The following is a 24879-nucleotide window of genomic DNA, read 5'->3' as shown; positions in this document are numbered from 1 at the left end:
CGCCTGCCCGCTTTCGCACGCAGTAATTGCATGGTTGGTAGTGAGTTTCTACATGCCACCAGGCGGAGGTGATGAAGGATAACTGCTGATCTTGCTTGCATGCATTGGTTTAAAGGGGAAGTTAAGGCAAAAAATAAAATTTCACCAGTTGTAGTCTTCGGGGTGCTGAGTCGAATGGTCGTGGTCCGAGGAAGCTGAGACGCTCCCTGTTCCGTATTCCCCGGAACCAGGTTGCATCAGTACCGTAACTGTAATACCGATTGCGGATACTTTCCGAACCCACGTTCAACAATGGAGACAAACTTTACTGGTTCGAGTTCTCACTCTCAAAACACCAACTCCCTCTTGGATTATCTTGGATGTACTCTAACAATGCCCTAGCAAAAACCTATCAAGAACCTAGCTAGAACTGAGAAGTAACTTAGAATTGGATTCAACCACTGTTCACCATGAACTCTTTCCAACACAAGGAAAATAAAAACAACAACAAAACCAAAGCTGCTAGAGCACTGCACGCGGAAAAACTCTGCACGTGAGATGCCGTGCAGCGGGAAAAAAGCCATACATCTGAAGCATATGTCTCGTGCACAGGAGCACAAGCCCGGGAAAAACAGGGTTGATGATCACATGATTTCACGCATGAGTGATACCATACATGACCTACAGACACATAAATCATACAGTCATGCATGGCTACAGGTGTAGTGCTCGATGAATGCACGCAAAGTGCAGTCCTGTAATGTGACCTGTTGAAACCTGAACGGTACCAGGCGTCACCACGACTCCGACATACCTCCCTCGCGAACGAATCATAGCCTAATCAATGTATGCGAGTGAGACAAACTAATATTCCGAGTGATGTTCTAACTCCTGGGGAACTGCTATTGGATGTCACACCTAACATCATTGTGTCAAATGCATGCCGTAACGTCACTAGACATATCCGGGAACGAGGATACGTCTTATCTAGCCGGTTGGATGTATTGTTCACTCTGATTGTGGATTGCTTGCTAACACTACAGTCACAGCCTTACTACCTCATCGCCACTGCCGTACCACCATCCTCTATTCGCTCAGCTGGTGACATTGTCCACATTGACGTTGGCTGTGGCTGGGCAGTTCTCGGAGTCGAGCTCCACCTCACCCTCTGTTACCTCCAGTGGGATGAGGCGATGAACTGATCGTCGATACTCCTTGCCTTTGATCTTCACGTTGACTGCACGGACGACACCATCTTGCCCTGGGTATGTGGCTGTGACGCGTCCCAGAGGCCATGTCGCGCGCGGAGTACTCTCATCCATGACAAGGAAGACCTCACCCTCCTCGACGTCTTTTGCCTTCCTGTACCACTTGGACCGGACGTTTAGCGCCGGGACCATCTCTCGCAGCCACCTCTTCCAAACTTGCCTTGTCAGCACTTGTAGAAACAGCCAGCGCCGTCTGGGGTGGACCTTCTCCAGATCCTCTGTCTCCGCCTCGAGGTGTGTGACTGCAGCCGCGCGTCCCATCAGGAAGTGGTTTGGCGTCAACGCTTCTGGATCGTCGCTGTCAGATGATACGGTGGTAAGGGGACGGGAATTCAGCATTGCCTCGGCATGTACCAGCGCTGTTGAGAACTCCTCATCCGTGAGGCCAGCCTGGTGCAGCACATGCCAGAGTGCGCGTTTGACTGCCTTGACCATCGTTTCTACTACACCACCGAAGTGGGGCGTTCTCGGTGGGTTGAAATGCCACTGTACATCTCGCAGCTCGGAGTGGGTGGTTAGGCGGTCTTGATCTATCGTGCAGGTGGCTTCGCGCAGCTGTCGCTCTGCGGCGGTGAAGTTCGACCCGTTGTCTGTCACTATGAACTCCGGGGTTCCACGCCTCTTGCAGAATCGGGTCATCGCCATCAAGAACCCATCTGTGTCGAGCGAGTTGACGGGCTCCAGATGTACCGCTCTGGTCAGCAGGCATGAGAATACGCAGATATACCGCTTCTGCTGCACCTTGCCTCGTCCCTGGCGCGTCAGAAATGGACCGGCAAAGTCGATGGTCACCTTGCTGAAGGCGATAAGTGGTGACGAGGTCCGGTAATCCGGCAACCCTCCCATGATTGGAGTCAAAGCCTTCGCGTAGCCTCGTCGGCACTTGACGCACCTGTGGCGATGCTGTCGCACAACGGACTTCCCGTTTATCAGCCAGTACCAGTTGCTGAGGTTGGCCAGCAGGTGGTTGGGACCCATGGAGTGCTGACATCTCTCGTCTTCGTCATCCACGATCAGGGCTGTGACCCGATGTTTCGGTGGCAGGATGATGGGGTGTCTTGTCGTCAGCGGCAGATGGTGTGCAGTGGTGAGTCTCCCACCGACCGTCAGTACGGTTGTGCCATGTACCTCCTCCAGCTGGGGTCGCAGCTTCAGCAATGGCTCGTTGGGATCGGGTTCCTTGCCGGACTCCAGTCGCTTGATGACCTTGCCATACACCTCCTCCTGGGCCTTCCGTACCCAGAACACGTCGGCCGCCTGGACCTCTGCAGGGGAGAGAGCGGGTACTGTCATACCGTTCACTGACTTGGCAGATCCAAACTTGCGTCGTGGAGCGGGTGTTGGTCTGTTGGCGCCAGCCTCCCTCGGTATACGGACGTTACGTACAAAGCGCTGACACCAAGCGGTGACACGGATGAGCCGCGTCCAAGACGAGAAGTTGGAGGGGTCAAGCTGGTACTTCCCTGGAACCGCGCTGAACGACATAGCGGACCGCTTCTTCAGCTCTGCCGGCAGACTACTGGGAACCTCGATCGGCCGCGCCGGGAATGCACTCTCGGGTCCGCGTAGGAACTTCGGGCCATGCCACCAGTCGTCATCGGATGCGAGCTGGGCTGCAGATAGGCCCCGGGTGCCCTTGTCCGCAGGGTTGATTGATGTCGGAACGTGCCTCCACTGACGGGGGTCCGACAGTGCTTGGATCTTGCTGACCCTGTTGCCCACCTCGACTTTGAAACGGCGGCTGTGTGAGCGAAGCCAGTACAGGACATTGAGGCTATCACTCCAGTACGTGATGTCGGACGAGCTGATGCCGAGGGCTTGGGCGACTTGTTCGGCTACCTCGGCGCCGAGTACAGCTGCTCGTAGCTCAAGCATGGGGATCGACTGTCGGTGTAGCGGGGCTGGTTTAGCCTTGGCCATGGCCAGCGTGGACCGAGCCATGCCGTCTGGATAACTCGCCCGTACGTAGACTGCTGTTGCGACTGCTGCGTCGGATGCGTCAACGAACACATGGAGGCTGAGCTCTGCATCGGCCGGATCCCGGTCTGGGTCCTTGAATGACCTGGTGGCTCTCACGGCTTCTAGCTTGGGCAGTTCCTCGAAGAACTTCCTCCAACCCTTAGCCTCAGGCTCTGCGAACTCCTCATCCCATTCCAGCCCGCGGAGGCAGGCGTCCTGGAACATGACCTTTGCTCGGATGGTGTAGGGTGACACTTGCCCTCGTGGGTCAAACAGAGAGGCCATCTTGCTCAGGACAGTGCGCTTGGTGTACTGCGTGATGACGGGCACCTGGTACTTGAACGTGAAATGGTCGCTCTCAGCATCCCAGGCGACTCCTAGCGTCTTCACGCAGGGTAGCGTGGGGTGTTGGTGGTCAGCTACCGAGATCAGCGTGTTCGGCGCCCGGTCGGCTTCTGGCACAGACTTCATGACCTCTGCACTGTTCGACATCCACTTCCGTAGATGGAAGCCTCCCTTGGCCAGTGTCTCCTGGACGTCAGTACGTAGGCCCACCGCCGCCTTTGGCGTTGGCGCAGACGCGAGTAGGTCGTCCACATAGAGGTTGTCCATGATGATGGTGTGTGTGGGTGACCCTTCGGCGGCATAGGTGGCCGCGACAGCCTGGACGGCCTTTCCGGCGAGGTATGGCGACGCCTTACACCCGAAGCACACTCGCTGGAATTCGAACACCTTGGCTCTTCCGTCGACCTCCCACAGGAATCGGTGATACCTGCGGTCTCTCTCAGCCAGCTCCACTTGCAGGAACATCTCGCTGATGTCTGCCATCAGAGCCACAGGTTCCTTACAGAACTTGAGTAGGCAACTCACGATGTTGTTCTGTAGTGCTGGGCCGGCGTGCATCTCCTCGTTGATCGAGACGTCGTTCTTCTTGGCCGCCGCGTCAAACACTATCCGCACCTTGGTGGTGGTGCGGTCCTCCTTGATCACGGGAAAGTGGGGCAGGAACCACTGGTCATCCGCATCGTTGTGCACTTCCGTCTCGGGCACCTCGCGGATATACCCCTTCGTCAGGTACTGTTGGATGACACCGGCGTACGCTGCTGCGAGCTCAGGTCGTTTGTACAGGGACCGTTGGAGACTCGCCAGTCGTTGTTGGGCCATCGGTCTGTTCGAGGTCACGTGAGGCTTTCTGTCTTCAGCGACCCACGGGATGCCAATGGTGACACGGTTGTTGTTGAGGCTCATGGTGTCGTCAGTCACCTTCTCGGCTTCACACTCAGCTCGAGACATGGTCTCTCCCGTGGCTGTAGAGCGGATGGTGTCTAAATTGAACATGCTACGCACCATGGCATTCAGCTCCAGGGTTGGCTCGGTGGGCTCTGCGGTCGCGGCATGTGTGGCGTGGTGGACGGTTGGTTCCGCCGATGTTCCGCTCCCCTCCAGGAGACCGAAACAAATCCATCCGAGTGGTGTCTTTCTTGCGATTGGACCATGGCCAGGCCCACGGCGTTCGGCTAGCGAGGCGTGCAACTGTGGAACGTCAAGGCCCAGTAGGATGTCCACAGTTGGGTTAGCTGGGGTATCCGGATTCATCCCGCGCAGGTGTGGCCAGCTTGCCTTCTGCGCATCCCAGTCCACACGTTGCATGTCGGCGGTTATCTGAGGGAGAACGACCGCCTGCACTGGGGTTGTTGCAGTTGAGTCTTTGTGACAGATCTCTATGGGAGCGATCCTGGACTCGTGCTGCAGACAGCTGCCACCGAGAACAGTCGTGCGCACGGACGTGGTCTCACCGGGTGGGACATTCAGCTTCTCAGCCATGTCGGTGGTGATGAAGCTGCAGGTGGACCCAGAATCCAGCATGATCGTTGCTTGTAGCTCGACGTCTCCACATCTCACTGTCCCCACAGTCGTCATCAGAGCTGGTAGGTTTGCTGGGATTTCGGCATGCAGGGCGCTCGCTGCAGAAGCCATATTCGCGGTGTTGGTGCGAGCGGCGTTTTGTTGGCTACCGCTGCTAGGCCTGTCAGAGTCGTCCCTGTGGAGCAGCGTGTTGTGCTTGCCTTTGCACTTCCTGCAGTGGCTCGAGGTGCAATTTCTGGCGAAGTGGCCGTCCTGTAGACAGTTAAAACACAGGCCCAAGAGGCGCACCAGCTCTGATCGCTTCTGGACGGGTAGCTGTTGGAACTCCTTGCACTGCGCCATTGCGTGCTCTTCCATGCACTTCCTGCAGCTCTTCTTCTTCCTTGGGGAGTCAGAGGTGGCGTCGCGGGTAGTGCCCGCTGTTACTGCGGCCAGGGTCGTTGACCTTCTAGGCGGAGGGGCTGGCTGAACGGCGGCCGTCTTGGTGGAGGTTGGTGTCACCAGAGAGGCGGCTTCCGCTCGTTCGGCCAACCACTCAGACAAGACACCAAGGTCTAGTTCATCCGTACTAAGGCCCTTGGCCTTCACATACTCGCCCCACTGCATTCGATGGGGGAGCGACAGCTTGGCCACCAGCTCATCACGGAGCGCAGGGTTGTTCCTGTGGCCATGGCTCTTTAGCAGCTTCATAGTGAGGACGATGTTCCTCACAGATGTGGCCAAGGAGTGCAGGGCGTCCGTGTCCTCTGCTCTGGCTGGCTTCAGCGCCTTGGCCTGCTCGATTAGCTGTTTCACTACCAATTCCGGCCGGCCGAAACGACGCTCCAGTGTCCGGATGGCCTCGTCTACATTGTCTGACACGGCCAGGAGCAGCTGTACTGCCTCCTGGGCTGGTCCCTTCAGGCAGGTCTGCAAGCGCTGGACGTTCTCTGCGTTTGAGTATGCGCATTGCTCCGTGCTGCTTCGGTACAGCGCGAGGAACGCGGGCCATTCCTCCGGCTTGCCAGAGAAGATTGGCAGCTTGCTGCTGGTGGATGACTGGCGTGCAGCCAGCTGTCTGATTCCAGCGTTACTATCCTCGACCTGGGAGGTCTGCCCTTGACGTAGGGCCTGGGTGATTGCACCTACAAACTCACTGGCCAGGTCTGCCATCTGACGCGCAGGATTGCTGTTAACTGTGCTACCAGTAATAGTACCGGTAGTAGAGGTACAACCACTCATGTACGCGTCTTCGACCTCACTCGCATTACTTGCTGCGCCCTTACCACCGGTACACGTCTCCGTAGCTCTGGCACTAGAGTATCCACGTGGCCCTGACTCTGAGTCGGAGTCTGAGACTGTCATGTAGCCGCGTGCACGTGCACTCGTGTCGCGACGGTGCTTTCGTGGTGCGGGTACTGGCATGGATGCGTGTGGGTGACTGGGTGACGTAGTGCTCGGGATACCGCTATGCCTTGTGCTTGCGGTCAACTCGCAGCGCTCACGTCTCTCCTCGTGGACCTGTGCAGGCTGTGGTTGCACTACCGGTAAGCCTTGTACTTCTCTAACAGGCTCAGTGACACTACCAGACTTCGGCGCTCGTCGTTGTCTGGCACGGCTTTCTCGTAGGGCATACTCCGCTGCGAATAGCCGCTGCCTCAGCTCTGTCATCGATCGGGCCAGCTCATCGTTGCGTTCTCGTTCTGCCGCAAGATCCCTGGCTTGCTTGTCGCACGCTAGCTCGACCATTGCCCTACTCGCCTCAGCTTCCTCTAGGTTCGTCTGCAGTGCGTAAGCGTCTCGCTGGCGCCGCTTCTCGACGATCGCGGATTCATCGATCATCGTCTGAAGCTGTAGTAGTTGCTGCTGATACGCAACTTCCTTGGCCCGGAACTCACGTTCTACACTGCGTAGACTACTGCCAGTACTGGATCTCGGCAGTTGCTGACGCTCTACGAATGTCCTATCCCAGGGCTCGGGCCCTATTCCCCGCTGAATGGACTCGCTTAGATAGTCAGCGTAAGTGGCATCGGCTACAACAGCAGTGGTGTGTTCAATCGTTCTTTGAAGTACCTGTGTCTGTGCCTGTGCCTGCGGTTCTGGTTGATGAAACGGAGGTTCATTCAGGTGTTCATGAATCGGATCTTGGACTACGCATGGCGGTGCCTGGTAGTGGTAGCTGTGTGCCGGAGTGAATGCACGGACATGCTGGACATCTGAGTCCCTCTCTACATGTGCGTCTATCACTACGTCTACCGGTGGTGGTGTGCTAGCCTGACAGGCCTCTGCATGGTGTAGACCTACTGCTGATTCTGACGTTACGTGCGTAGATCTATGGGAAGCCTCTCCTTCTGATGGCTGAGATTCTACACCGACTACCGTGTGTGACTCTGTTGGTGTTGGAACAGCAACTGAACTAGGTGCAACTACATCATCGTCAAAGTCGATAAGCGACGTATCTTGGGCTGCAACCGCCTCATGCAACTCACCCGCTTCCTGGAAGACTTCTTCTCGCATCGCAGGAGAGCTGGAGGTCTCAACGGACCTTTCCCTCAACGTCCCTTCGGCTTCCGACATCGCCTGCTCCGTCAACCGGGCGATTTCCAGCCGCTTTTCCGCCACAGCCTGTTCCGCTTGTAACACGGCTATCCTGGCGCTGAGCCTGTCAGCTGAATTCGCGGTGACGGCTTGGCTCCTACTTTCGGTCATCCTGTCATCTCCACCACTAGCACCAGCGTAGGACTGGGTGTCTGTGTACCCGAGTTTTGGCGCTGCGACGCCTTTCGTCGTGCGCTGACTCCGCCTGAGCTTCTCCATCGTGGACGTGATCCGGCTCGAAGGACCACTATGTTCCGTATTCCCCGGAACCAGGTTGCATCAGTACCGTAACTGTAATACCGATTGCGGATACTTTCCGAACCCACGTTCAACAATGGAGACAAACTTTACTGGTTCGAGTTCTCACTCTCAAAACACCAACTCCCTCTTGGATTATCTTGGATGTACTCTAACAATGCCCTAGCAAAAACCTATCAAGAACCTAGCTAGAACTGAGAAGTAACTTAGAATTGGATTCAACCACTGTTCACCATGAACTCTTTCCAACACAAGGAAAATAAAAACAACAACAAAACCAAAGCTGCTAGAGCACTGCACGCGGAAAAACTCTGCACGTGAGATGCCGTGCAGCGGGAAAAAAGCCATACATCTGAAGCATATGTCTCGTGCACAGGAGCACAAGCCCGGGAAAAACAGGGTTGATGATCACATGATTTCACGCATGAGTGATACCATACATGACCTACAGACACATAAATCATACAGTCATGCATGGCTACAGGTGTAGTGCTCGATGAATGCACGCAAAGTGCAGTCCTGTAATGTGACCTGTTGAAACCTGAACGGTACCAGGCGTCACCACGACTCCGACACTCCCTTCCTACTTGAATCCCAATCGAACTCGCGCACTTCCACCGAAACTGGGTGACTGCGCCCTACTAGATGGGGATTTGTATGCAAAATGTCACTAAAAGCGCTATTTCGTTCTTATAAAAGCATGGATGACCGCGATCGGCCCATATGTTTTAGTCTTTTGGACGCTGAGTCGACTGGTTTTGGTCCGAAAAGGCTGCGATGCAGCGTTCCTCCTTTATTCCCAATCGAACATGGCTGAACAAGCGGTCACGCGCTCCTGCGTACACCAGTCACCTGGTCACCGTGCCTGCAGGGTACAACTTACTAGCCTGTTTGACCTTTTTTGGGTGCAGACCAGTCACTCGAGTTGAACTCGAGTTGAACCTTGGTGTGAAAGTTGTCGCCTGCTGGCGTGGTGACCAGGTGATTTGGGCACCCAGGAGCACGTGACCGCTTGTTCAACCATGTTCGATTGGGAATAAAGGAGGAACGCTGCATCGCAGCGTTTTCGGACCAAAACCAGTCGACTCAGCGTCCAAAAGACTACAACATATGGGCCAATCGCGGTCATCCGTGCTTTTATAAGAACGAAATGGCGCTTTTAGTGACATTTTGCATACAAATCCCCATCTAGTAGGGCGCAGTCACCCAGTTTCGGTGGAAGTGCGCGAGTTCGATTGGGATTCAAGTAGGAAGGGAGCGTCTTAGCTTCCTCGGACCAAGACCATTCGACTCAGCACCCCGAAGACTACAACTGGTGAAATTTTATTTTTTGCCTTAACTTCCCCTTTAATACTGATGACTGTGGTGTCATGTATTTAGAGTCTAGTGCACGATATTGCTTTGTGGTACAAGTATTACATTGTTCATGATAGATAAGTAGATTGGGTTGCAAGTAGGGGTGAAACGAAGGTCTCAAATTACCATTCGAACCTTCTTTATTAAAACGAACGAAGGTGTCGAAGGATTCTCTTTTTAACATGATCACGGAAACGCTCGGAAATCTTAAAAATAAAAGGGGGCAAAAAATCAGAACCCCATACTTATGTTGTATGTGCAATTCTTTCTGAATCTGGTGGTATCAATGTATCCATTCCAGGTAAAAAAATACTTTGGCCCAGCACACAACTATAGATAGAGGCAAGGTTTTAACTTACTCTTGATAGAGGCCATACCTAATACCTGTTTGTGAGTCAATTGTCCATATTTCTGACAATTTAGATAAGTGTACTTTGGATCATGTACAGACGTGTTAGCCTTCGCCTTTTGGACACAAAGCGACAAGAGATCACTGCTCTAGTGTACAGCCAGTTGCATGCTTGAACAATACCAAAATGGAGGGAAAGAGCCATGTTGCGTAGTAAATATCAGATGCCCAAATTCTTCAAAAATTGTCAAATCTGGATATGTACTTTTCGCTTATCTGCTCGCATCCAGCGACTGCATTGGTGATGGAGAGGAGAGTGAATAGTCACTGGGTGAGGAACTTCACCTGCCTCGATGATTTCAGGCCATCGCTGTGCTCCCTCTCGCTGCTGCTGGGAGAGTGAATACTGCAATGGCTTCAGCGATGGAAACTTTTATTATCGATTCAAATTATGAGACTACACTCGTATGTATCGCTGCTACAATTTTCTCCAGACACCATCACTACTAGTAGTAGTAGATATCGACGGCAGCTACAGCAAGCTATATTCCTGGTACAAGCAGCATTACTGAGCGAAAACAGGATCGAAATCGCAAAACTACTCTCCTACTAGTATCGCAGAGCGCCAAGCACTCTGGACGAATACAATCAAAAAAGTCATGTATGAGTACACCATGGTAGATCCACACACTACAGCAAAACGGGAACACGCTGAGCGCTGGTGACTGGAACAGGGCCAGTTCGTACTGACTTGTGACTTGTCACTTCTTCAGTTCCGGTGCGCACGCGGACCGTGCCCCTACTTGTACTTGTAGTACAGCATGGACAGTGCTAGTGCATTCAGCACATCGCACAAAATCAATGCATGCATATGCATGCACTAAAACCCGTGTCGACCTTCGTTCGAATCGAAAACGAAGGTTCGTTTCAAAGGAAAACGAAGGTCCTTCGAACCTTCGACTACTTCGTTTCACCCCTAGTTGCAAGGATAGCATGTTAGAAATAATTGATTGGAACATCTGGGCCGCTCAATTACGTTAAGAGCACACTCTCATTATTGTTAACTACATTGTTGATCATACTGGTCAGATCCTAGTGTTTACCTAGTCATGTAATTTCTCATGCTGCTGTGTTCAGCTGGTTGGACTACTCTAATAGTGCGGGCTTTTGCTGCGCAACTGGTATACCTCACAGTGTATTTAGAATAGTCTTCAATAATAATCTAGGTCAGTGAGTTTCACTACTTCCTAGAACCAGTACAAGAAACACCAGGTCCTGAGATTGTGCGGTGTGCGTGCGTGTACGTGCCGTAGAAGAGTCTGATGGTATTTCCCCTTCAGGACTAACAAGAACCCATTACTTGCATCCTTAAATGCTCTCGCAAACTGGTGATCACAGACTCATTAGATCAAGTAGGTTTTCTTTGGGCCTAGTTTCCTAATTATGTGAAACAACAACAACCAAATCCAAGCATGCACAACTATGATAGCAAACTGTGGAGAAGAAATATAGCAACCTGCATACGCAACACTACTACAACCTGGCATCATGTTGCTATCGTGGTGAGCAAGGTTACCCAGGGAGCGAATGTGGTGCCGGGGGAGGTGGGAAGGCTTACCAAATGTTGAACATGCCAAATACAACTTACCGTTACCCAGCTGAAGCATTCTGTATAGCACCTGGTATTGTCTGTTCTGTTTTCCTGGTCTTGCTCCAACCCAGATCTAGCTGCTGGCGACAAAATGAGTAAGTGTTTTTAGTAATTGAGATAATTTGAAATTTGTAAACCACACATGCACACACTACATACACTACATGTCATGTTTATGTTATTGTGTATGTGTGTGTGTGTGTTTGTGTGCGTGCATGTGTGTGTGTGTATATGTGTGTGTTTGTGTGCGTGCATGTACATGTGTGTGTGTGTGTGTGTGTGCGCGCGCGTGTGTGTGTGTGTGTGTGTGTGTGTGTGTGTGTGTGTGTGTGTGTGTGTGTGTGTGTGCGTGTGTGTGTGTGTGCATGACATTGTGTACGTGTGTGCATGTGTACGTGTGTACATATGTGTTGGCGTCCATTGCATATGGGTGGGTGTATGTGTGGCTAGGGTTGTGCAGTGAACTATTCTCTAAGAGTGCTCTGTTTATTGTTTGGTGTTGTGTGCTTTCTGGCCTGAATTGAATCCTGATCCAGCCACTAACAAAAATGGTAAGTGGTACATGTTTCAGGCATGTTCTTTTTAATGTTTCAACTATGCACTTAAGCATGACACGTGTGCACCCTACAATTTTCAATGCAAGCTTGCCTTTAACGCATGCTCCGTACGCGGAGGCATACACGACCCACACAGACACGGCAATTGTTGGTTGGCACCACAGTGTAACTGGGCGAAGGAGCTGGCAGTATGCAACCATGGAGGTGTGGTTGCCCAAGCACCACCATGTCAGCACTGGTCATGGTTCCAGGAAGACTATGTTACGAGGGCCAATGACCGCATGTGCAACATTACAGAATGCACTAGGTATCTACGATACAGTACAACCAGTGCAGATCTACGTGTTTCAGTCATGCTTTGTGAAGAAAATCAGCACCATGAAAACAAAAGCACATCAAACCAAGAATATCCACTAAATCTCCAACCAGCAACACACACATTTCGAGGTTTAGTGAAAAGATGACGAGGCTGCAATGGAGCTTCAAAGCCAGCAAGTTCTAAAAAAAGAAGGAAGAATACATAAACATTCGCTTGAAGCATGTACTCTTGGTCTGACACTAGCAGTTCGTTCGCCGCCTATGTTTTGTAGTGCTGGCTGTTCGTGTTGGCGGTTGTGGAAAAGAAAAGAATTTTCTTCCATGTTGTCCAAATGAACGCAAAGTATCAGTAGCAGAGGAGTGAAGCCCGAAACGCAGTCGCAGTTCTTTGGGGGGAATTGGGGGAAGGTTATTCAATTTCTGGGTGGTAGTGGAGATGGTCCGCAGGCTTGCAGTACAGTAAAACCTGTATTGACGACCACTCGGATACTAGTATGGCGACCACTTGACCATGGCGACCACTTTTCCTTGTCACGGACGCATTCACATTCAAAACAGCTCGGATAAGACGACAACTCGCTCAACGCGACCAACGACCACCCACCCGCGACCGCGTTGCACAGTGCTAGTACATGTAGAATGTAAATGTACGCTTTGCATGGTGCACCATGCATGGTAGATCTACACATCAGTACTGCAGGAAGTTGTGTGTTGTCCATGGTGCATGCACGACATGTCGACACTTGACAGGTCTGAAGACCCCAGGCACATGAGTCGTGCTAGAGTAGCATCGGTGTGTGCACTGATCAAAATGACGTATCACATGTGGACATGGTCACGTGACCCACTGAACCTGGAGAAGAAGACCAACTGGTCACGGCGACCACTTTTTCTCGTCCCTTGAGGGGTCGCCTTAGACAGGTTTCACTGTACATGGTTGAGTGAAGAGCAGTTGGAACTCATTGCCGCTGGGCTGCTTGAGGGTGGGCAATTTTCGTGATGCAACTGTTTTAAATTTTACAATTTTAATAGTGACATTTGGAGCCATAGTGATGACCGGGTATTTTGATTGATTTTGATTGATTTTTATTTCACAGATCCTCCAGAGGCAAATAGATGCCTATCGAAGGGAGTCTCCTAAGTAAGTATGGAAAATGAGAAAGTATGTTCGTAAGGGAGAAGAGGTAGAAGATACATTAGAATATAGAGTACAGAAGAAGTAAATTCAGTACTTCGGGTAGTACATTGCATGCTAATCATAATGAGAATTAGAAAAGCAGCATTGCGGACTACTATAACTGACATATACACAAACTATTGAAACTATCATAGATGTGGTTAGCCTAGACACAAAAGTCAGGAATACCTTTCAAAGAAAACATAGATTGCGAATGATACCGACGAACAGCAATACTAAATTTCGCTGTTGTAGAGAGTGAACGAATATCTTCAGGAAGTATATTCCAGGCAACACTCAAAGAAAAAAGGGATTTGCCTCCCCGGATGCAGGCATGGCTTTGTGAACACAACTACGGTGAGGCAATGCTGGCTCAGTGGAGTCAGTGCCAGTGGACCATGGCCATTGGGGTGTTCTTAGTTTCACCAGGTGTGTAACGTTGGCAGCGGTCGTTTTGAGTCCCAAGTTCTTTCGTTAGGAGGCCCCTTTTTGAGGTGTGTGTATCCCTGTTAGGATGTCCATGAGTTTTGGACAAAAAAAACATTACCAGGGTTATTGTAGACCCAAAGGAAATCTGCTTGCAAATTTTGAGCGAAATCGGAGAGCTCAAATGTAAAGTTTACACGATGATGTAACATCGGCTTTTGGTGTTTTGTATGTACAGTGTATGTACAGTGTATGTACAGTGTATGTACAGTGTATGTACAGTGTATGTACAGTGTATGTACAGTGTATGCAGGGGCGTCGGAACCGGTGCGGCAGGTGCGGCCAAAGCCGCACCAATAATTTTCGAAGTTTTTTTTTTTTTTTTTACATTTCAACCTTGTTGATGGCTTGTCGACACTTGACTTGTACAGGTAGTAGTAGTAGTAGTAGAATTTATTATTTTGATAGGGAAGGCCCTACAGACGTTGCCGTCTTGTTACAGGGAACCCTAAGTGCTCTTTACAGAGCGAAACAAAAACGGATAGATGCTCAACCTGACGACACGAGACAGGCAGAGAATTCCACCTATCAGCGCCAAGGAAAGAAATGGAGAACATGCCATAGGTACCATGTTTTACATCGACTATCATCAGCATGCATATTCTTATTTCTCATATTATTCTGTAGCGTTAAAATATGGCCTTTTAGGCCCAATTTTCAAATTTTTTCCCGGGGGACAACCCCCGGACCCCCCTCTCTCACTTTCGCCGCACCAATGTCAAACTCCTTCCGACGCCCCTGGTATGTACAGTGTATGTACAGTGTATGTACAGTGTATGTACAGTGTATGTACAGTGTATGTACAGTGTATGTACAGTGTATGTACAGTGTATGTACAGTGTATGTACAGTGTGTGTACAGTGTATGTACAGTGTATGTACAGTGTATGTACAGTGTATGTACAGTGTATGTGTTGCTGCATATCAACAAGGTGTGATCGCTGCTTGTGTTATCGGTGGAGGTACCGTGGTTGTCATTATCGTGATCGCACTGGTCCTTGGCAGACGGTTAGTACTTGCCTAGTTTGTACCGCCGGTACATAGCCATATCTAGCCTGTTTGCATGTGGTGTGTGTTGTCTTCGCTGCCAAACAAGAGAGCCGGTTTGTTGCAGTGGAATAGGAGAACCGGTGGGCACTCAGAGTTTTACCGCTTTCCCGATCATCGGAATCTGATAAAAAAACTCTCATCTGATGACTCTCGAGTACCGGAATATCTGGAACTCTGAGTCGCGAAAACGCAACTGCTTTGCCATTCTGCTCGCGCATTTTGTTCTTGTGTTTCACAAATCGAGATTGTCAGTGAATTTCCATAGGGGGATGGTTCTGCATTCTGGATGCGGAAAACATTTTTGAATGTTGCATGAGCCAAAGATTGGATGTGAACACCAGGTAGTAATGTAAGTTACAGTGAAGAAGGCTAGGTGTAAAGCGTGACCAGATCAGGATAATAGTATGGTACGCATGACAATTGACGTCTCGCCATTAGCTATGGTAGGGCCGCGGACTAGTGCTACAGTTAGTGACCTCTATCTACCTCTATCTATCTATGTACAACGTTGTATCGGTTTTGTAAGTTAGCCTGGCATATGGTGTCATTTGATGAACAATGGCCTTGTCTAGAAACAGCCTGGTGAAAGCTGAAATGCCTCAAACTATGTCTTTCACGTGCAACAGTCCTTCAGAGAGGGCGAAATTCTGCCCTCCTGAAGGACAGATGTCTGCCATTCCTGACAGACACCACTCTCTGCTTTTACCGGACCTGACTTTGTCTGTAAAGGCGGGGAGTGGTGAAATACCAGGTATTTTACCACTAACCGCTTGCACAGGCTATCAGTAGGGCCAGGCATGCAACTTACCGATATCATCATTTTGTCTTGCTATTGTTTTTTGCATGCTGCAGCCAAAAGGCCAGGTCAATTGGCATGACTACATTTAACAATCACAAAACTCTGGTAAGGCTCATGTCTTGCAATATTCACTGAACTTTTTGGCAGGCAATCACACAATGTATACATACAGTAGTGGGATCATTTATTGATATACACATGTACACAATGTGGTATCATGAGTACATGTACATACTCCCCCACCCCACCCCCACACTTTGATGCATTATTACTAATTTATTAGTTTGATTAATTTCGAAGAAGACGTTACGAATAGTAGCATCTGGTGCTAACGGCCAGGGTCCACAGCGCTAAATTCCGCATCGATTTGTGTACCGTGTATATTCACAGGTCACGTGACAGGGCCCAAAGGGCCAGGCTCACATGCGGACGTTCACCCATGATACTTTTTGATAACAAGGAGTTTTCCATACAACTCCATATTGATGAAATACATGTACCGTAATGGGTATTATCAAGAGTACATAACCAAGAGTGTGCAACTCAACGATCCCCCAGCCCATGGCGGAATTTTTTTATGACATCAGTCTTTGGCGGCGGTTTGGCTCACTGATGCCGTCATGCGTAGCCAGAGATCAAAGTACAAAATAATTTGTTCATTACAGCTACGGTAGTCGAAGCAGAACAACGGACGCTAGATCGATGTGTCTTGAACCTGACGCACTCTCACCGTATCTACAAAACCAGCGCGGGAAAGCATACCCACTTCATCATACTTCAGCCAAAGAATGACGCAATAAAAAAATTCCGCCGTGGGTGAACCCATCGCAGCTCAAGATAGGAGTTGCACACTCTCGGTCATGTACTCTTGGTATTATGCTCCTCGACATTCGTCTTGTTGAGCACTCTCGGTAGGCTTCTCTAGTGCTGCTGCAATACGCATTGCCCGCTACTTTTCGTAGTTTGAGCACTCTGGCGCTAGAGCGATGAGCTACCTTAATGTCTGTGGTGCCTCGTTTGCACCATGGCTGGTAGCTCGGCCTATTTAAAGCTCGTAGCTGTACTGATGAGGCCTGGCCGAAACAGCTTGCTGTCTACAGCATTGGGCGTACCGTAAAGTACCGTTGATCCGCCCCCTGTCGAAATTCTCGCTGTGAAGCGACGTCGGCGTATACAATGAAATATGATGTTGAACGTCAGTACCGTCGGTCAGTGTACTGCTGTACACAATACGTGCGAGTGCAGGATGAAAATGTGCACAATCCAGCATTCCAGTGGTCAGATCTTTTGCTTTGTTGTACATCGTACTGCACTTGAACGACTTGATCTAATTCCCACCTCCTGCCGAAAACCAGCTGGGAAGCGACACTGCATGGAGGAGGGGGAGGAGGGTCAAAGGTACTTTATGGTACACTCATACCTCGGTTATCCGGACCCCGTCGTCTACCGGGCACCCTATGGGCGAGTTTCAGTGGAAATATTACTACTCTTTCGGCACTTTTTGAGGAAATAGTGACGTCATATGCCATATCTATGGCATTTCCCCATCAAAATGTATGTGATTCGGAGTTACGGATATTTCGAAGTTACGGACAGTGCCTGGTCCCGGATCACCCGGATAAACGAGGTAGAAGTGTACATGTAGGCAAATATCAAGCATAGAGGAGGGTCCTGAGCCGGGCTCTCTTGTTTTGTGTTACTTTGAACCCTGCTGCAGAGTCACACCGACAGCAGTATCAGCTTTGCTAACGGCATCCAGTCGGGCGGAATTCTTGAGGTGTGTTGAATATGATTTTTTTATTAGGGAACGTGACTGCTAAAAAGCCTCCATTTACTTCATACTTTACAGACTTGAAGGCTTGATGTGGAAGTGTGCTGACCTCAAATAGGTACCTCTTTTTACTCACCGTGACACTGGTGATAAAATGTAATTGTTGCCGATGCAGTTTGCTTCCATTACTTCCCACCACTGCTTGAAGACTCTGGCACTGAAATTGACTTGCAATATGCTCTGTCAAGTGGGATGTGTACAGGGTTGTAAAGGCAGCATGGTTTTTGCCAGGAATCAGTTGCAGTGCTGCCAAATAATTTTCGCCCAAAATCGGACACCCTTCACCGCCAAGGCTGGCCACATGGTGCGATTTTTTTACACTGAATTCAAAATATCGCCTAAAACACCATGAAAATTCGCTTTGTTGCCATGGTAACCCCAGAGTTGTCATGAATTTTGTAATGATGAGTGTGGCCGCACACTGACTCTGTACAGACTGTCAGTGTACATGCCATCCAGCCTGATCCAGGCATGTTACTTTGCACTTCCACAGCCAAGCGCTAGCCTTTTTAGAAGCAAATGTACAGTGATCTGTGCCTTCAGTTGCGCTGAAAAGTGAAAGTACAGGACTTCTGCATAGAAAAGTAATGATCTCCGACATTTTGGCTGCTTTTCGGACGTTTCCCTTTTCGGACCGGTTTTCGAAAGAGCCTTGAAAATCCGGACACTGTCCGAAAAATCGGACGGTTTGGCAGCACTGCAGTTGTTGTAGTAGACTTCCCCCAACACAAACCACTACTGTATAAGCAGAAATATTCATCTGGAATTTAATTTCGTCTTTTTCGTCCAAGGAGCTTTTGGACTAAATTAAATGCCGGACGAATGTCGATTTGTCCAGCTTTTCAATGCACTCTTGTGATCCATGGACGAAATTTACAGCCGGACAAACTCCCTTTCTTTGGAGTTGGACGAAATTATTGACCGACGAAATTTTCTGCCTGTACAATATGTCTATGTGCTGCTCAATACATTGCTGTCACCGTTAGGTCTCCTGTTACATTATATAATGATTGTAGGATCTGTATTCTTCTTTCCAGACAATGTGACTAGTGATACGAACTACCACTGTCTTTTGCTGCCATTCACACGGTTCGTTAGCTGGAGCTGTAGGTGGACTTAAAATTTCTTACACCTGTCGTTCAGCTTCCCAGTTCAGTTTTGGTCTTGTACTGTCTTCAACAGTTCAGTTTAGAGTTCTTCCATGACTTCTCTTCAGTTCAGTCTTGTTTTCAGTCAAAGTCTTTACTCATTGATCCAGTTCAGTCTGAATTCTGCTCCACCTAGCCGTCTGAATCACTTCATGCCATTCTTACTTTTGCAACTAACTACAATCCAACCTCATGAATATAATAGCGTTGCCGGGCGCTACGCACCCCTAACTGTAAGCATCACACACACTGCAGGTCCGTGCACTCTAACGCAGCCCTAGCACTACACACACACTGCAGGTCTGTGCACTCTAACGCAGCCATGGCACTACACACACACACACACACACACACACACACACACTGGTCCGTGCACTCTAACGCAGCGCTACTTTATTCATGAGGTGTTGGATTTCTTCGCACTGTACTTTTGAGTTGCTGAGACAAACACAGTGTGCTTCGTCTCTTGGTCGTGTACTACACTGAGTTGTTTGTAAGCAACAGATTATTGCACGAGCATTACGCTCCTCGATAGTCGTCTTGTTGAGCACTCTCGGTAGGCTGCTCTAGTGCTGCTGCATTGCCCATAGCCGCTACTTTTCGTAGTTAGAGCACTCTGGCGCTAGAGCGACGAGCTCTGTGGTGCTTCCTTTGCATCATGGCTGGTTGCTTGGCTTGCCTTTAAAGGGGAAGTTAAGGCAAAAATTAAAATTTCACCAGTTGTAGTCTTCGGGGTGCTGAGTCGAATGGTCTTGGTCCGAGAAAGCTGAGACGCTCCCTTCCTACTTGAATCCCAATCGAACTCGCGCACTTCCACCGAAACTGGGTGACTGCGCCCTACTAGATAGGGATTTGTATGCAAAATGTCACTAAAAGCGCCATTTCGTTCTTATAAAAGCACGGATGACCGCGATTGGCCCATATGTTGTAGTCTTTTGGACGCTGAGTCGACTGGTTTTGGTCCGAAAACGCTGCGATGCAGCGTTCCTCCTTTATTCCCAATCGAACATGGTTGAACAAGTGGTCACGTGCTCCTGGGTGCCCAAATCACCTGGTCACCACGCCAGCAGGCGACAACTTTCACACCAAGGTTCAACTCGAGTGACAGGACTGCACCCAAAAAAGGTCAAACAGGCTAGTAAGTTGTACCCTGCAGGCACGGTGACCAGGTGACTGGTGTACGCAGGAGCACGTGACCACTTGTTCAACCATGTTCGATTGGGAATAAAGGAGGAACGCTGCATCGCAGCCTTTTCGGACCAAAACCAGTCGACTCAGCGTCCAAAAGACTACAACATATGAGCCAATCGCGTTCATCCGTGCTTTTATAAGAACGAAATGGCGCTTTTAGTGACATTTTTGCATACAAATCCCTATCTAGTAGGGCGCAGTCACCCAGTTTCGGTGGAAGTGCGCGAGTTCGATTGGGATTCAAGTAGGAAGGGAGCGTCTCAGCTTTCTCGGACCAAGACCATTCGACTCAGCACCCCGAAGACTACAACTGGTGAAATATTAATGTTTGCCTTAACTTCCCCTTTAAAGCTCGTAGCTGTACCGTTATGAGGCCTTTATGGCCGTAACAGCTTGCTGTCTACAGCATTGGGCAAACAACAGATTATAAACTTAACTTTGCTTACCGAGATGCCGGGCTATAGAAGGATTGCAATACAGTAGCCTATATTTGACTGGCCATGCCGGAGTGCTGTAGGCGACCGGCTAGCTGTGATTGAGTATAACTGTATAACTGTATGTGACTGGCTGTGGCCGAGTACAATTGTTAGGTCGATGTGTAGACCTCACTGATCAAGTAGACGAGTTTTTAATTGACCAGGGTGTGCTCGGGGTGTGCTATTGTCCGTGTCTGTGCGTGCTCCTGTGTTGTGCAGAGTGAAGCCTGAACAACAAGCATGACTCCAGGGGACGGTTCCAGCTCTGTGTCATGCAAGTCTGAACAACTACACTCTAGGGTTGCATCCTCGTGCCATGCACGTCTGAACGACAACTCTCTAGGATTGCAGCCTCGTGTCGTGCACGCTGCCCCAAACTTGTTGTTGCTTGACATCACTCATTTCCTCCGTTCTTACGTCTTTATGTTGTTACATGTTGTATTGCCTGTCGATCAAGACAAAGTGTGGCATGTGCAATTCGATTATGACGCTGTGTGACAGGTGCCATTTTGATTACGTCATGTCACATACAGAATTTGATTATAACGCCGTGTGACATATGCAATTATATTACGTGTGACATATGCAAGTATACCGTAATGTCGCGTATAAAAGCAGGTGCTTACGGCCGTATAAGCCGATATCAGTGCTAGGCTTGTATTCAAACCACGTATCTCTATGTATGTCAACACAAAACCAGGCTTATGTGCTGACAGTGTATCTTAAAAAATAGGCTCGTATTCGAAACAATCATGCTTTTATACAAGACACTACATACAAGCGAGGGTCCCTGGTTCGAGTCCTGGTGGTGACAGTCAATTTTTTCTTCAGACTTTTCCCGTTTGTCTCTTTCCCTCAAAACCAGTTAATACTACATACAGTATTTATTATTTTGGAAAAATCACGTTAGCGCTTTGGTCTACCCTGAAATTTACAATTATGCCCATCGATGGGTCCAAGTTTTCAGTTTATGATAAATATGGCGACGTGTTTCGTTCTATTCCTTCAATAGAAGTTTTGACGTGTTTTATCTTAGTTCACGTATAGTTATGTATACATTCTATCTGGTCAGTTCAACTACATCGTGTCATTCCAGCTGCCCCAGCAAACCATCAGCGACTTGTATTCAAAACATGTGCACCGTTGATTATCGGTATGGGTATACGGGTGATGTTGTGTGCCTGGGGGGGGGGGGGGACACTGGTCTTGTGACGTGTAGTCAGGCGGTCAATAAATAGCGGTATTTGACACGACTCTCTGGCAACTGTGTAGTGTAGAATGGAGAGGGAGGTACACATCAAATTGATGTGTTTGACAAAGATGGCAGTCACCCTGGACACCACGTAGTGCTGGACACCTTCTAATCTGCGGGGCAAATTGTCCCATATTTGGCAGATACAAGCAGCTCTATTACATTCCATTTCCTGAGTACGATTGTACACAGTTTACGACCTTTTCATGCAGCGCTTGCTACAGCTCTAGCTAGTTGGTATCGTGGTGTGCACAGTTGTACAGTTATAGTGGATTTCCCCGTAAAAGCTTAACGGCATCCGACCTCTTGAAGAGAACAGCTAGGACTGACTGTGCAGGGATACAGTGCACAATAGGCCAAATACAGGTCCGCAGCCAGCAGGCCAGGTGGGACGATGCTTTCCCTAGGGCTCTGCAGACCTTTGATGACCTGATGATTGATGGCATACAACGTGGCTACACTGCAGTGTGAGCAAGCTGGTGGAATTTCTCCACTGCTGCCAGGCCTGACATATGCCAGTACAGTGCGTGTTCGGTTAGGTGTTGCGAAATGACTAAAACCACCATGGGGCCATGGGCAGGTGACGGTCAGAGCACTATCACATGGGGGTACTCCCCCCCCCCCCCCCCCCCCTTCACTCAGGCGTGTACATGTAACTATAATTTCATGTAGCTGTGCAGCACAGCGGTAGACTTGTATTTCAGCATTGACACATGCATGGTAAGAGTAGAAACAGCTGGACACGCACGCCAGGGCCAAGAAAGACATGAGTCATACACACTTGCACAACTCACCAGCTCGTGCCACACGACTCGCCCGGGCAAAGACACACTCGACGCAGCTTGTAATAGGTGAACTCCCGATCAGCACAATGTAACAAGCGGAGTAGAACAGCAGTCCTCAAGTGTGCAATGATTCAGCGGCAGCGGTGCCACATCTGAGAATAGAATAAACACAAGACGAGCGTAAGGTCAACAATTGCCACGATGAAATGAGCTGGTGAAGCACAAGCGACGCACAACTTACTTGGATAGTCGGTGCCAAGAATCACAAAGGAAGGAAATTAAAAGATATAAAGCAATGGAGAATGGCAGTCTCCTGGAGAAATTGATGATATAGAGCATACAATTTCTTGCCTCATTGCCAGTTAAAGTTAGAAAGACGTTAAAAACACAGATACCGGGTAGATAATGATAGCAAACATGGTCAGACCAAGAGATGACAGCGACAGCAACGGCCATATGAATCACATGGCAGCTGCCGAGGAACGGAGGAGTTATAATATAATTAGTATTGTAGCCAGGATCAAGCACGTTTTTTTCATTTGATGAGGGCAGATTTGTGGTTCGACTTTGTACAAGATGGTGCATGGTAGTATGGCTGGGGCGATTTTTCATGGTTTGTGATAACTGTGGTAGCAGCAGCAGCGACAGCAGCACTACTTTTCTATGTATGTAAAAAGGTCCGCTAGAAGTCCCTCCAGGTCACCGCCAACGCTGCAGAGCAAAGCAAAGGGAGAGAAAAATTGGGAAGTTCACCGGAGTGGCTGCCGAGCCTAATCAAGTCCACGCGGCGCTGAATCGGAAGGAGAGAGAAGACAGCTACTTCTACAGCCACTCTCTTTCATTCTCCCTACTTCTGTTCAGCTTGTCTTCTCCTCTTAGCGTCCATGGCATCGAGGATAGGCTGCCGCTTTGATTGGTACCGTCTCCGCAGCTCTTCAATTTCTCTCTCCATGTCGGGATCCAGCTGAGCAAGACGTTCCTTTAGCTCCGAGTACGAGCGCTTGCCAAGCATTTCGAAGTCCGACGTTGTCGGCACTTGCTTGACGGGTGCTATTTCCCGCTGCTCCTCGGCACTCATGTTGTCAAAATGGTCCATGAACGACGGCCGGTAGTCCTTTTTCCGGTCATTGCCGCCACTAACCTGCGTGGTACCGTCTGATACACACTTCATTGTGTCTGTAATGACCATAGAGTCAGAGTTTATGACCATTGAGTCCGTGTTCATAACCATGGTACCACAGCTACTGCCGTCATCCTCATCACCGTTTAGAACCATGGTACCCGTATCCGACATCGGCTTGATGACCATCGAGCCACTGTTCATCACCATGGTACCCGTCGACATGTCATCGTCACTGCTACTCTTGGTTACCATGGTACCCGATGAAGACACATCCGGGACACTCGAGGAAATCACCATGGTACCGGTGTTCTCATCGTCGTCGTCGTCATCATCCTCTCCGTCACCTTCACCATCACTAGCTTCTTGTGCCTCTTTCATCAGATGCATTGCCTCCTCAATCATCGTCTTCAATGAATTTGACGTACTAGCATTCTTGATGAAATCATGTTGGAGCAGAGATGTGGCTGTCGCACGCTCCTCCGGGTTCTTCACGACGCACTGCTCCAGGAAATCACGAAATCCGGGCGTCCATCTGTCCTCGTCTTTGAACTTTGGCGGTGGCTTGCTGGGTATCATGAATATTGCTCGCATAGGGTGAATGTCAGCGTACGGTGGCTTGCCTTCGACCATCTCAATGGCAGTGATTCCTACTGACCAGATATCTGCTCTGCAATCATAGCCGACCTCCTGGATCACTTCCGGCGCCATCCAAAACGGTGTACCGATCACAGTGTTCCGCTTAGCCATCGTGTCTGACAGCTGACCGGCAACACCGAAATCGGCCAGTTTCGCGTGGCCAGATGAATTGAGCAAGATATTGCCTGCTTTGATGTCACGGTGAATCTTACGTTTGAAATGCAGATACTCGAGACCTTTCAGCGTTGCCTGGAGAATAGTAGCTGTTTCTGGCTCAGTCAGAGTTTTCCTGCACGCTTTCATGATGTCAGAAACTGATCCAGCTCCACAGTACTCCATGACAATCCATAAATCCTGGTCCTTGAAGTAGCTACCATAATACCTTACTACGTATGGACTGTCACACTGCTGCATGATAGAAATCTCTTTAATAATTTCCTGCAAGTCGCTGTCAACGGGTACTTTCTTGATGGCAATCAGCTCACCTGATTCCTTGTGCATGGCTTTGTAGACAGCTCCATAAGAGCCCTCACCAAGTTTCTCCAGGAGGTCAAAGACCTCCTCAGGTTGCCTCTGGAGATTCTCATCGCTAAGTTTTACAAAGCCGGTGGCCTCCATGGCCACTGCAACCTATCCTTGTCCTACAGACAACCTACGGTCGTGCTATGTCATTGTCCTCAGCCTTCTAGTTCTCTACTCAACAACTCACAATTCCTGAACTCTTCTTCTCTTTGCTTTGCAAAGATCTTACCGTTTTCTTTGAGTGGGTAAAACTTTCTTTTGCCAGA

At 49.5% G+C, this 24879-nt stretch overlaps 2 protein-coding genes and 1 long non-coding RNA gene across 4 annotated transcripts in view; 2 read left to right on the top strand and 1 right to left on the bottom strand.

Annotated features, from left to right (window-relative positions):
* The window catches only part of LOC135813538 (latent-transforming growth factor beta-binding protein 4-like), a 34451-nt gene extending 23079 nt beyond the window's left edge, over nt 1-11372 (top strand). Inside the window, exon 8 of the mRNA XM_065326629.1 lies at nt 11335-11372. Within this exon, the coding sequence (XP_065182701.1) occupies nt 11335-11372 (38 nt within the window). The remainder of the gene's footprint in view (nt 1-11334) is intronic.
* A 3372-nt stretch (nt 11373-14744) lies between these two features.
* On the top strand, nt 14745-21400 carry LOC135815949 (uncharacterized). 2 transcript variants are annotated; one of them, XR_010553336.1, is made up of 3 exons: nt 14745-14808; nt 17367-17426; nt 20515-21400. It is a non-coding gene; the product is annotated as an uncharacterized LOC135815949 (long non-coding RNA). The 2 variants fall into 2 exon arrangements; XR_010553335.1 differs by lacking the exon at nt 14745-14808 and adding an exon at nt 15685-15754.
* An 809-nt stretch (nt 21401-22209) lies between these two features.
* LOC135815946 (serine/threonine-protein kinase 4-like) lies at nt 22210-24842 on the bottom strand. Its single transcript, XM_065329302.1, has one exon. It carries the CDS (start codon nt 24707-24709, stop codon nt 23180-23182), a length of 1530 nt encoding a protein of 509 aa, XP_065185374.1. The 5' UTR covers nt 24710-24842; the 3' UTR covers nt 22210-23179.
* Between the last annotated feature and the right edge of the window lie 37 nt (nt 24843-24879).

The sequence above is a fragment of the Sycon ciliatum genome, chromosome 4 (assembly GCF_964019385.1).
Source record: "Sycon ciliatum chromosome 4, ocSycCili1.1, whole genome shotgun sequence".
NCBI classification, from domain to species: Eukaryota; Metazoa; Porifera; class Calcarea; order Leucosolenida; family Sycettidae; genus Sycon; species Sycon ciliatum.
The sequence above is the reverse complement of the archived record's forward strand: the minus strand, read 5'-3'. Positions and strand labels throughout refer to the sequence as shown.

Bases quoted from the DNA above. Each gene is read 5' to 3' on its own strand.
- LOC135815946 (XM_065329302.1), bottom strand. From the start codon at position 24,709: ATGGAGGCCACCGGCTTTGTAAAACTTAGCGATGAGAATCTCCAGAGG.